This window comes from Rhinatrema bivittatum, chromosome 6, assembly GCF_901001135.1.
Source record: "Rhinatrema bivittatum chromosome 6, aRhiBiv1.1, whole genome shotgun sequence".
NCBI lineage: Eukaryota > Metazoa > Chordata > Amphibia > Gymnophiona > Rhinatrematidae > Rhinatrema > Rhinatrema bivittatum.
Window position 1 is genome coordinate 74,247,382 of NC_042620.1, and position 13,430 is coordinate 74,260,811.

General features: G+C 41.0%; 1 protein-coding gene across 1 annotated transcript in view; it reads right to left on the reverse strand.

Annotated features, from left to right (window-relative positions):
• RND3 (Rho family GTPase 3) overlaps positions 1 to 12,802 on the reverse strand; it is a 35,338-nt gene extending 22,536 nt beyond the window's left edge. Inside the window, exons 1-2 of the mRNA XM_029605454.1 lie at positions 12,406 to 12,802; positions 11,946 to 12,033 (exon numbers count right to left, since the gene is read on the reverse strand). Coding sequence (XP_029461314.1) covers positions 11,946 to 12,033; positions 12,406 to 12,555 — 238 coding nt within the window. The 5' untranslated portion in view covers positions 12,556 to 12,802. The remainder of the gene's footprint in view (positions 1 to 11,945; positions 12,034 to 12,405) is intronic.
• Positions 12,803 to 13,430: the final 628 nt, after the last annotated feature.

Sequence of the window (13,430 nt, forward strand, 5' to 3'; positions counted from 1 at the left end):
GTCATTCCGGCACATAGGCTAGCTTGTCTAGCCAAGACACGTGAAAGGACATTTTGCTTTGCTGACCCAATACCTTAGAACTTTCTCCTTGCTGCTATAAGAAATTGTCTGCATGTTAAAACCTTCAAGAAGGCCTTGAAAACCTTATTTAAAGAAGCATTTGATCTTTGATTAATTTAGTTCCTGTAAGTTTTTTTTTGTTAGCAGTCAATGTTCTGGAACCTGGCTCCTGTTTATCTGTTTTTCTATTTAGTTTGACCTGAAGTCATGTTTTTTTTAATTTAATTTATATTTTATGGATGTAAATGTGTATCCTGTTGCCCTAAATTTTGGAGGTGCAGATTAGAAATACTTTTAAATAAAATAGAAAGCTTGAAGACCTATTAAAAAAAAAAATCACCTTTCAGGTTGTTTTTAATTCCTAAACACTTCTAACAATATATACATTTGACATTGACTTTTATTTCTCATATATGTTTGTCTTCACTAAACTGTAAGCTCCCTGGAGCAAGGATTTTCTCTTATTTGGATATTCTGTACAGCACGGCATATATCTACTAACACCTCAAATTATAAATAGTAAGAACTAGGAAAGAAATCTAGGAACCATATTAATCCTGGAGAAAATAAAACCTGGAATTTATCCAATTAGGTAAAGTGGATTTCCATCTTCAGTTAAATTCCACTACATTTCAAACTTTAAATCTTATCCTTGTCTCTTTCATTAAACCAAACACTTACTTTTCTGGTCTGTCTGTCCATCTTCAGTAAATTGTAAGCTCCATGGAACAGTGACTGTCTCATGTTTAGCTGTACAGTGCTACATAAACATTTATATGATGCAATGAGGTGTATTAGTAGTAAGTAATTAAAACTTTGGCAAAATATTAAGAATCCAAAGCTGTAATGTATGAGCTTCCAAGCCCATATGGATCCCTTCTTGAAGACTCATGTACTACAACATCTGTTATCTATATTTTTAACTCGTTATGTAAAAATAGTGATAGTAAGAAAATGCCTGAGATCATTCATTAGTTTTCAGTGTTTGTTTTCCAAGCACGCAGAGGTCGATCCTTGATGTGATTTGTGCAGGCAAACGGCTGAAAACTGCCTTACCTCAAGGCAGTTAAAAGTTTGTGCTTCCTTCCACAGTTGCAGGCGCATTGAGTTGCCCTGAGAGGTGGCGTCCTGGGGCAGGGGAAGGAAAGGTTATGCACTTAGGTGGCATTTTTCAAATCTTTGCACACTTTCCCCCAAAAACAAAAAAAAAAATTGTATCTGCAGAAAAAGCAGGGGCAAGTGACCACGTGCATTTTGTACCTGTGGCAGGTTTTTCCATGTTTCACGAGCACTTTCACTTTGAGAACTGGTGCAAAGCTTGGGTGGGGAACTTAAAATGTGCATGTGGTCTTTATCCCAGTGTTGACGTGTTTCGAAGATTGCCTCTGCCATGATATAATTTACTGTGCAAGTATCCCACATGACGAAGAATCCTGATGAACTATAAGGCAATTTAACAGGATACTGGAAAATACCCGATGATAAGAACTTCTGAACAGCATCACAGTCCAAATGGTGAGCATTTAGGGTTGCCAAGGGAATTTGTCTAGGCTGCTGTCGCTCGGGCTTAGGACCAATATACTAGTAACATATCAGCCACGGTTTTGGGGAGAAAGTTATCACTAAAATACTGCTCTTAAAGCATTGTCTGGTGCAGCAAAGCATGTCTCTCTTGAAATGGTTGCACTCGGCCTTTTTAGCCATTGTCTACCTCCCTTACTTAGCCTATGATAATGCGTGGGACTGAGGAAGCCAGGAGAATACCGAAAGCTGTGAATAAGTACAAAGAGGCCTAGCAGGAGAGAATACTAACAAAGAGACTGCTAAACAAAGCAGTTCCCAGCATTGCCCATGGAATAAAAGCGTGCGGTGGGGAGAGGGGGCACAAGGGAGACAATGCACGACATATTCCCAAAGACAGGGACGTTCAGCTTGGATGCCTGGAGGAATCGGAGAAGAATTCCTGGAATTTGGTTTCTAAATAAGAAACATATGGGAGCCTAAGCATTACCAAAGTAGGTGGTACAGCAACTTGTTGAACCAGACCATTCAAATAAATAAATAAATAAATAAATAAATGTGAACTGAAACAAAAACTAGAGGCAACCCAATAATTCTTCTATTAAATGTCTAGTTTCTATAAATTATGACCGAAAACCTAAAATAAGGAGGGACAGAACAAAAAATGAAGTCATGTGTTATGATAAATTAAAAAAAAAAAAAAAAAATAGATTGCGGGGAGAAGGCCGTGCCCAGACAAAGTTGCACGATTTCCCTGTAACTTCTCTGCCAGGCTTTACGGGGGCAAAGATGATGGTTCTGTGGTATTCCAATGCTGTTATTTTTGTGTCAGCCAGAACAGATGCTGTATACTCATCCGGCATACTGTACCACCAGCTCTTCTGCCTTCAGTTTGCTTGTTCTAGGAATGCCATATGTCAAAAGTGCAGCGGCTCGCAGCTCTGTACTTTGTAAGTCACCTCACCGAGGTGCACGAAAAGGGGCAGGGAAGGAGGGGTAACAAGCAAATAATAGATTGTGAAATAGAAAAAAAAAGATGCAAGTACTCGTGTTGCCTTCTGGAACAGCATAGCCAATCTGCCTCATTTGTAATTATTGGCAAACAATCCGACTGCCCAACATTCATATTTGCAGCTGTCTCTCTGCCTACAAGATCACTAACAATGAGTGAGAAAATGTTACCCACACATGTACAGCCATTAAAAACGGCTCGCCCAGAAACAGCAATTCCTCAGTCACATACCTGTCTGTTTAAGTCATAGCTACTTAAACTGCCAACAGACCATATAAGTACATCTAGGTGTAAGTGCAGCATTTACCAAGGTGTTTACTATGCTCAAAGAAGCTCATCCCAGTAGCTTTCTAATTACTGTGTAGCACTCATCCCACAAAGGTTTTGCCCCAGCATGAGAAACAGACACATTTTCTCTGTTGCACAGTATTTTAAATAGGTTCCACCCTTTTCTGATATGTGTTGGACATACCGTATTTCTTGCTTCTGTTTTAAAAGTCAGTTTTCAATAGCCTGAAGGAGCCACCAACATAGAGGAACAATTGTTCAGGTCCCTTAAGTAACATATCAGGAGACTAAAGCAGATTTTTATATGATCTTAGTTAAAATGAAGTTGAAAGCAGCATCTTTTCTTTTTTAAATAATTAAAAATAAGTTGTTTCTTTCATTTTCCCCCTCTTAAAAGTTGTTTTCTTTCACTTTGTTCTGTGAAAGAAAAAAAAAATGATCCCAGTGAACTCAGAATGTTCAGCGTGTATCTGGAGCGGATTTCGCTGAAATGTTTGCGTCTACGGATGTTCTGTATTACAGCACATCCATCACAGGGTGTAGCACTATCTCCATTCCAGAGGGAAAAGAATTTACATGGTTTCCTTATGCCATCATTTCTGGGCCAGCATGTCAGGAAGCTCCCACCCCAGCCTCTCGTGGGCCCCATAGCAAGGCCTCCCCCTGTAAAGTGTCCGCTTTGGCTCAGAGGGCAGCCAAGAGTCAACTCCCTCATGCTCGGCTTTGATTCTTTTGTAAAGATGAAAAATAAATCTAGACTGCTGGCTTATTTGGAGGAGAATAAAAATCGGCATGTTTAGAGCATTTAACCCCAAGGCAAGACACGTTTTGAATTGCATACATTTTCTCCACAGCTTCAGGCAGGCCCTTCTACCTCCCTTCTACCTGGGCAGCCAGCTTCCTATCCTTCACCTGTTGCTGCCAGTCTACGTGGGTGTGTCATTCCTGTTTCCACATCTCAGGAAGAAGTTTCCTGTTAATAATGCATCCTCTGCAACTTACGCAGCTCAGTGGCCACAGTGTCATAATCCAAAGCATTGCTGAAGACCCTAGATCTTTAACACTTCTCATTAGGGATGGGCAGGCCAAAAAAAAAAAAAAATCCTTTCTGTTCATTTCTCATTTCAGGCAATTTCTCTCAGTTTTCAGTTTGTTGAATGTTTATTTCATTTATTTATAACATTCATATTCTGTGATCTCTCAATGCTCCAATTTTGGGTTCGGTTTGTTTGCCAAACCGAAAAAACATCCATTTAAAAAAAATAAAAAGATTTTTTGAAAAATGCTGAAACGAGGCCTCACTGGGGGCCCCCTGACCCCCTTCCCCCAAGACACTTGTGAGGCCAGGCTTACCCAGCTGGGCTCAGCCAGGCCTAGCCAGGGCCTCCCCGGGCCGGCTCTTTCAGCCTCTGCAAAATGTGCCAAGGCTGGGGAGCTCCCTAGCCTCCACAGGAGTCCCACTATAAGAGACAAGAGTGCTACCCTCTCACTCCTTCCTTTTTCTTGCACCACGGACCTCACAGAAAAGGTAAGTCAGGGCCCAGGGAGATTTGTGGCCCATTTCTCGGGGAGTAGGCTGGGCTCATCGCAACACAACCAGGTAGCTTCCTGCCCTGGTTTTTTGGGGGTGGGAGGGGGATTGTAGGGGCCCGGGGCAACCCCCCCAGGAAAGCCCCAGTTATCAGCGGCAGGGGCCAATGGGCTTTTACTTTTTTTTTTTTTTTGGCTAAAAGCTCTGGGGTATTTTCAGACAAGGCCATTTTCGGTTTGATTCATTTGGAACAAACCAGAAAGGGTGTTTTGGCTCAGCTGTACCATTCATTTAAAGTGAGTGCACATCGCTACTTCTCTGTGGTTTTCCAAAACTGAAACAGTTTACAGGGTTCTGGCAGAGTTTCAAATGTATAAACACAGCTAGGAACACCAGACTCCAGGCACAGTACTTGCAAGATAAATGTTTGTGCTCCTTTCAGATCAGATACCATTTGAGAACATTTTATTGCTGAGAGTTTGAAAGCTTATGCAGTTTTTTTTTTCCAAAAACCTTCGGTAAATGTTTCATAGTTTGAGGGTGCTTCAAAAAATGTTTTTGATTGAAATTCAGCATATTTATTGAATAGATTGTTGGCAAAAAAAAAAAGGGAGCGATTTTTTAAAATTTCTTATCAGGTTAATATTTGGGAATCTCCCCTGCCCCAAAACTTATATTGCACAATTCACTTTTAACAGGGGACTTGTGCAGCTTATTGTACTAGACTCCTGGAAATTAGCACCACTATACAGACATCTCCTCAGGCTGTATTCTGCAAATCCATTTTATAATGGTTAGAGAAATGGGATTTGTGCTTTTTCCACAGTAGAGCATGGCAGGGATAAAGCTTTCTGTCCCTCTGTGATGTAGTTTCAGTCTGCCATACTGAAGAAATAAAAGCACGCTCTTAATTAAGACAGACTAGAGCATCAGCATAGTTGAAAACACTTAAAAGTCACCAATAAAAATGTAGCTAATTTGCTGTATTTATGGACATAAAGAAGAAGGCAAGTGAATGACTTTCTTCAATTACTTTTAATTGTGCCTGATCTTGCAATCTTACACACTTGCTATTTTCACTTTGAATCTATTTATTTGCTTCCTGCCTAGATAGGGAAAGGCCTCCACGGAAACTTCAGAGCTATTCAATTCTCTATTAATTGTGCCATAAAGAATGAAATGAATCCAAATGGAAATCTTAATGCACTGCAACTACTTGATACTTGGGAAGATAATGAAATAGCAAAGAAAAGCCTCCCCGGACACAGTTCTTACAGCTTTCTTTGCCAGCTTCCAAATAATAAAGTCAATTTCTTAAGGGTTGTAAGTCTTACAGATTTTTCAGGGGGCTTCAGTGGAAGAAATTGGTTTACAATTAGCACTACCTTTCTACAGAGATAGCAAGCATGTTGGCCACTCCAGGTCCAAATCAGAGTTGAAGCTCATTTGTTTTGATGCCTCTGAAGCCCGTCTGGATTTAATTCTATGCTAAATCCCCCGACATGGCCACAGCATTTTTGACTTAGTCCAAAATTATTTCATTAATGCTTTCCATACAAGTTTCATATTTCAGCCTTGATTTACAAGCTATGCTAAATTTTAAGACCAAAAAAAAAATAGTAGTCATACATTACAAATGACAGAGGTCTAGTAATTGTACAGTTCGGGACAGCTTCTCTGTATGGATGATAAATAGAAAAATCAGGGAAAAGATGTTTAGAAATATTTTTATGAATGTGAACTGAAAAAGTAGATTTGTGATGTGTTACTCCTAAGTATTTCCAGAAGAGAATATGGCCATGATGGCTGGGCTCCAGCTGGAAGGCACAGCTGCACACGTAGCATTGTGCCATAGAACTGGTGGCTAAAGATTATGCTGTAAAGAAAGATCAATAATGGAAAATTATATCATTCAATCAATTATTGCCTCTTGGAGGGGATGGAGGGAATTTATTAGAATGGGTTGTAGATGACATGGAGGCTATTTTGGGGGGTGGGGGACATTTTATTTTGCTACAACAACTGTGGCATTTGTTTTAAACATTCCTTGAAAAAAATGTTTCTGCAATATGTACAAAAAATATAAATAAAAAGACCAGAGAACCTAGTAAGCATGGAGATTATCTGTGTGATTCTCAGCTAGGGTCCTTCAACAGCAATAAAAAAAAGAGGAAAACTTAGAATAAAATATGGTCACTTAATCTTGACTGATTTTTCTGCAAGATGACCTAACAAAACATTAACAAAATCATTTCACAAAATCTTAACAGCAGCTTAAATGTAGTCCTGGTTGATATAATTTCCTGCCCTTGCAAAGTGCCTCATTTTCCTCCAAAATATTGCAAAGCCATGTTCTTTGTAATCTGAGGCTCATTGTGAACATGAGAACTGCCAAGTCTCTTCTGTGTCACTCTAACAAACAAAAGTAATAAAGGAGCCGCACATTCCTTGAGTATCTCCCTCCCACTCCCAGCCTACAGATGGAACCAAGGAGCCCCCCACATTCTTAAAGAATCAAGCCCACCACCCCCCACACGAATAGACTCAGCAGGAAACCTGCGGTCAAAGAAATGATGCAGCACCCAAGGAAAAATGCCAAAATTCAATCATTGGAAAAAAAAAAAAAAAGTAACTTTGTCCCTCTTACAGATTTGTTGTGATCTACCTGCTGAACGTATTTCAGCCTAATCAGCCAGGTTACAGGGTTGCTGTAGGTAATAAGGAATCCAATTAATTTTACTTTTGTTCAGCAGGATATTACTGGTTAAAAGAATTTAATGGAAAATAGTATTTTTGATATCTACTTCATTCAGATTATGGTACACATGCACCATATGACTTGTGTTCAGTTTATCTTTCAATTTACTGATAAAATAGCTATTACTAAAATTTACAGCAACTCTTTTGAAAGTCCAACAATTCCTTCCACCATCCAAAAATAGTTAATTCTGTGATTATCTGCTACAAGGCATTTTATTGTTCAGATAGTATTATATGGAAAGCACAAAACTGAAATATAGAAATATAGGCTGGGGAATGAACCATGCTGTAACCTTTCAAAGTTTAACACTATTCAGAAGCAAAATGATTTTAAAAATCCTAGCCAGATGTATCAACCAGTATCTAATTTTATGTCTGTGTGAGAAACTAGCAAGATCTGGCCTTTCAGACACAATCAAGTGAGAACCACTTCTCTCCTGAAGAAACAATTTAGCTGGTGCATGAATCTGTATGGACAGAACAGGTCAGTCAGCCGCAACCAGGCTGTAAATGTGCGAGAGATCTGTAGCTGTGCAATCTGCAGAACACTAAGCCAGTCATGCAGAAACACTGGCACTGAGAGTTTTTATGTGCACATTTACAAGCTGCAGCTTCAGATTATACATATTTCCATTACTGTATACTTATGTACCATCTCTCTCTCTCTCTCTCTATATATATATATACACACATACATATATATTGCCAATTTTGTTTCACACATACAACACATTTCAATTTGTCTAGTAACTTCTCTCTTTACCTGGCCATATTCCCATCATATGAAAGTAAATGCATTTAGATTAATAGTGAAAATATTCAGGGATGTAATTGCAAAGAGACACTCCCAACTGATGCAAAAATGTTATTAACTTCATGGAAGGTGAAGTATACACATGCGTACACTTCCACAGATTTATCACTTTTCATATAGGTTTTCTGAATACTTATCTATGAAATCACACAAAGGTCAAAATTCAGAGCCTTTTTTGTGCACAAAAGCTGAGTTTTGAAATTGGACGCTACCGCCTGCATAAAAATTTTCCGCGCACAGTTATCCGGGTAAAAAAGGGGCATCAATGGAGATGCTTCAGGGCAGGGCTAAACTTTAACTGGTGAGTGCACCTATTGAGTGTACTCAAGTTAATGCTATGTGCACAAGTCTGGTTCGCAAAACAGCTGTCCTAACTGTACCCAGATAAAGATACACATGGAGCCTTATTTATTTGAGTATATTCAGCAGCAGACAAGTGCGTGCAAGGCCTGCTGGACATCCAGGAGAAGTTACATATGCCTAACCGTCCCCAGGGAATTTTGCCGCTTGCTGCCGGCTTACTGAATGTTGACTTTGTAATGCTTAGATTACAATAAAATAGCAGAGTATCTTCCTTGCCTTCCCAAGGAAAGTCACAATGCAGTCCCACTTCCCTTCTGAGGCCCCCCCCCCCCCCTGCTGAACAGGTCTCTGATGAAGCAGGTTAGGAACATGATCCAGGAACTCTGCCAATTATGAAGGCCGGATAAAGTTTTGATGGCTATTTTTCTTTAATCATTTCCATGCCTTGCTAGCAGTTTCCATCCACAGATAATAGGTTCCCTACCCCAAGGTGGAATTCAAATCTAAATATATTTCTCAGTTTCCAATTTTCCTTATCTTTGTCTTCACTTCAGGACCCTTTTCAATGAGGAATTTTTCCATAAGGACAAAATGGGTGAAAATCTTCACACGCTCTGATAAGCAGCTTTTTCATATTTGCTTGCCTGTTAGCAGAGACTATGAACATTGCACTCTGTTGGGGGGTACTGTCTAGGACATTTACAGAAGGATATATTTCTCAACCTCACAGCTATGTAAAGAATGCTAGTTTCCAGCACAGAACATCAGCTACTTCATAGTCAGACCAGATGTTTGAATGTCTTCCCTTTAAAAGTTAAAAAAAAAAAAAATTACAAATTTAATTCTGAAAAAATGAAGTCACATGTTTGGTTACAGATTTAAACTACAAAGTTGCTTTTGTTCTCTTCAATCAGTTCAAATCACTTATACTCTTTAACCTTGTAGCCTTATGGCTTTGGTACAGGGAAACCTCTGTATCCATTCCTACAGTTTAGAATTTCTTAACAAAGATTAGTTAGCAGCCCAAAGGAGGAAGAAAGGAAGCCAAGCCCTCCTGCATGCCAAATCCTCTGCCCAGCCCGCCCAGGAGGGAGCGGCAGACAGCTCACAGCAGCATTGTTTCACAATTAGTGTGCTGTGACAAAGTCCCCTGACGTGCGACACTATTTATTGTTCAAAAGAGCCCCCTTATTTCTCCAGCGAACAGGAGAAAGATGGTGCATCACGCCATGTCTGTCTGCTTCCGCCAGCAGCTAACTTCTCTCTGAAGTCTGAAACCACCTGCCTGCCCCTTTAGAGTCGCGGACCAACCAGCACCTGTGCCTTGAAACCTCACAGTAAAGCAGAATGATGGAGGATGCAGACACAAGAAAAGAAAATGTCACTGTGCTCCTGCAGGCCAGAGGGAGGAGCAAAAAAAAAAGAGGGGAATTCGCAAATGGGGAGATGGATGTGTGAGAACGTGTGTGTATGTATGTGAAAAAGAGCATTATACAAGCAAGGCGGGGGTAGTAGCTGGAGGGGAGAGCCCCCACAAAATAAGTAAATGACCCCCAAATTTGGTTCAGTGTGCCCGAAAGTGTCATGAAATACGAAAGGCTGAAAAGCACTGCACTAGACACTTAAGAGTTCTACTGGCCATCAAAATGATTTTTGGGTGGAAATGAAATATTTTACAAAGTAAAATAAAGCACAATTTGCTTCTTCTTAACAAAAACTGGCATATACAGCTATACACTGAAGCTCAGATCCCCTTCCCAAGAGTCAGCACAGGCATTTTTAAGTCTGAAACCTTCAACAGAAGGTGTCCAGATCAAGACCCACATCTCCCTATTCCTGTCCCTTCAGGGCTGGATTTATGATTTTGAGGCTTGTAGGCAGGGCCTGGGGAGCCAGGATGGGGTGTAAGAAGTTCCAGAAAATGTAAAAGGAGGCAAAACCTGACCTCCCCCCCCCCCCGAGTCCCGGACTGCCATGGCAGCACCCCTATGAAGTTGGGCAGTTAGGAGCAGGCTCTGACCTGGCAAAGTAGCACTTCTTTGGTGCAGGGATTTGGCTCTTCCAAACGTTGCCCATGCCTAAATGCGGGCCTGTTCATCTCTCCATGGGAGGAGCAGGCAGGAAGCAGCAGGATACCAGTACTCCATGAACAGCTTCCCCACCGGCATCAGGAGGCTGATGCCGGTGGGGAATCCGTCTCCCTCCTAACCTCACTTCACATTCCTTATTGTTTTAACTACTTTACTGCAATCCAGAGTTCTTAAACCAGACATGCTCTCCAGTTTGACATACTCCAGCTGGAAAGCCCCTGTGGGTTTACAGTATTATATACAGTGCCAGACCTGCTCTCTAAGGCTAACAGGATAAGTAAGCCAGAGGTTACCTAAAGAAAAAGGTACAAAGAGTGCATTTGCTCCATGTACTTTCCAGTCCAATGAACAGCACACGTTTTACACTACAGGGCTTTAAAGTTATTCTGAAGAGCTAAAAACCAGAAATCAGTTTTCAAAAGAGATTATAATGTAATTAAAATTGGTTTCAAACACAAATATGAGGAAAGCTTTGTGAAGACTGTGCTGTTTGCACAGTCTCCCTCTCCAACCTCCATCCCTAGACTAAGGTCTTTGGGGCAAGTAATTCTTACTTATGATACCTGCATCATTTGTGTTGATCATTAATTAAATATGATGTAATCTGCACACACACACACACACACATTCAGTATTAAACAATAATTTTGTACTTCTTGCATTTCCACCCTTTAAATTAAAAAAAAAAAAGGTGAGGTTCAGAATGGCTTAGAAAAAGAGTCGGCATTGCATCCTTTCATCTGCTAGACAGCTGCTGCTGCTGCTGTCTGGACATGTAACATCTCCGCATATTTTCCATTTCAGGTGCCTAAGCGTCCTGACAGTATGGGCGACCTATCGCATAATTCTGCAAGTCGAGAAAAAAAAAAGTGTACTACTTCTCTTTCAACAGCTATTGTAATAGGAAAAGTGATGTTTGAAGCGGCACATTGAAAAGTCAGGTACAGGACGATTAAAATAAGCTTTAGCAGCACATCCTCATACGGCCTGAGCTGAGGTGTAAATGCGTCAGGCAGTTATATCATAAAATGCCAAAGATTTCTTACACCGCTCTCACTGCCTTCCACTTTTGAGTTTATGCAATGTCATAACAAATAAATGACTCACAACTCATTATATCGGTTGGTCGTCATCTTAGTCAGGACTCCCTGATGACCTGCATCAACTTCCCCCCCCCCAAGAGATCCTGCCATCTGATTTAATTAAACCCCTTTCGCCATCTGCTGAAGGAATTAGCTAAAGGAGATTATTTCACATTTTTTTACACCAACGTGATCGAGACGAGTTACAGCAAATCCTTTCTGGGGTAATTTCGAAGGCGATCGTGTATGCCAGCATTCAGTGAGAGAGAGAGAGAAAAAAAAAAAAGCTTAACGAGGGGGATGGGCGGGGGAATAGTTTACAATACAATATTCACAATATATTTTGTCAAAATAACTCCCCACCCTGAAATCTCGAGATAGTAAAACTCCACATCCTACGCGCCCTCCATGCCTTGCAAAAAAGCACAGATGTTAAACGAGGGATACAACACTTAAAATCCAGATTTAGAGGTGGCTCTCTTACCCGAAGTGTCCCAGAGACTTAGTTCTATTCTCTGGGTGTCGATTTCAAAACTGGCTGTGTAATTCTCAAACACTGTAGGGACATAATTCTGCATAGTAAAGAAACAAGGGTGGGGGGGGGGGGGAAAAAAAGCCCTCCTGGTTAATGATCTGAAAGCACAAAGTGCATCGATCTAACACCATTAATCACGTCCGGGTACATCACAGAGAGGTATCAATGTGCCAGGAATGGTAGGTGGCACATAAATTATACATACAGTAACTAACGCACGCATACATATTACACACACACTCTTCAAATGCCTAAAAAAAAAAGGACATTTGCATTCCGGATAGTAAGATCCAGCGTTACAGTAATCTCTACATCTGATTAACTTCCCAGCCGCTGATGAGAAAGGGAAGAGAGCTTCAGAGGCTCTGATCTGTACTTCAGGAGGAGCCAGGCTGAATCCTGGAGGTACCTCGGGGAAGGAATCCTTGGCAAAGACGTGGAGGAGTGCTGTCTTCCCACACTGGCTGTCTCCCACCACCACTATCTTACACTTCACATTCTGGTTAGGATCCATCACAGATTTGCCGGACAGTTTTTGGCTAGTTCTTCTTTCCTTCATTGATGTGAACTTGCTTCTTTTTCAGGAAAAAAAAAAAAAAAGTATAAAAATATATATAACAATAATAAAAAAAAAAAAAAATAGAAAACTAAGCCACCAGTCAGGCCAGAAATCAGGGATGCAATTAAAACCGATTCGCTCCAAACTCTCAGCAAGCGAGCGAGCGAGCGAGCGAGCAAGCAAAGCGTGAGCAGCCGCCTTCCTGCTCTGCCAGGCACAGCTCCAGCCCCCAAAGTGTGCGGCTTCGCCCCCTCCCGTCGGCTTTTATAGGGACTGCCTCCTCCAATGGATGTAATGCCAGAGACAAAACCACGCCCATATGCTTCACAGATATTTTTTTTTTCCATTTATAAACTTTATTGCTCCAGTGACGTGTTATGAATTTACAGAGCTACCATCCTATTAACTTCCTAGCGGCTGATAACAAAGGGAAGAGAGAAGGCAGCACAGGTAAAATTGCCATGCGACTAAAGTTATCTGAATGTGAATCAGTCTGGGCATGCATGACATACGGTAACCGGACAGCTTTCCTGAAGCTGGCTAAGAGGCTGGGGGAGGGGAAAAGAGGCGAAGGCAGTTCAAATGTTGGATGATAGGAAGGTAGGACAGTAAGATCTGACTAGTAGAAAACGGGACTATCAGCAGCAGTCATAGGGATAGTGAAAAGGGGCAGCAGAGGGGGACGGACGATGCTGAGTCCCAGAGCACAGACAAACAGGCAAGCACAAGCTTTGCAACAAAAAGCAAAATATTTTGCTGTGATTTTCTTTCGCCACAAAGCCACTAAATGACTTCCCAGCAAACTGAGGGAAGAACATGATATTTTAAATTCCTGCTTCAGCTCTTCTTTATGAAAAGCTTAACATTAATGTTAT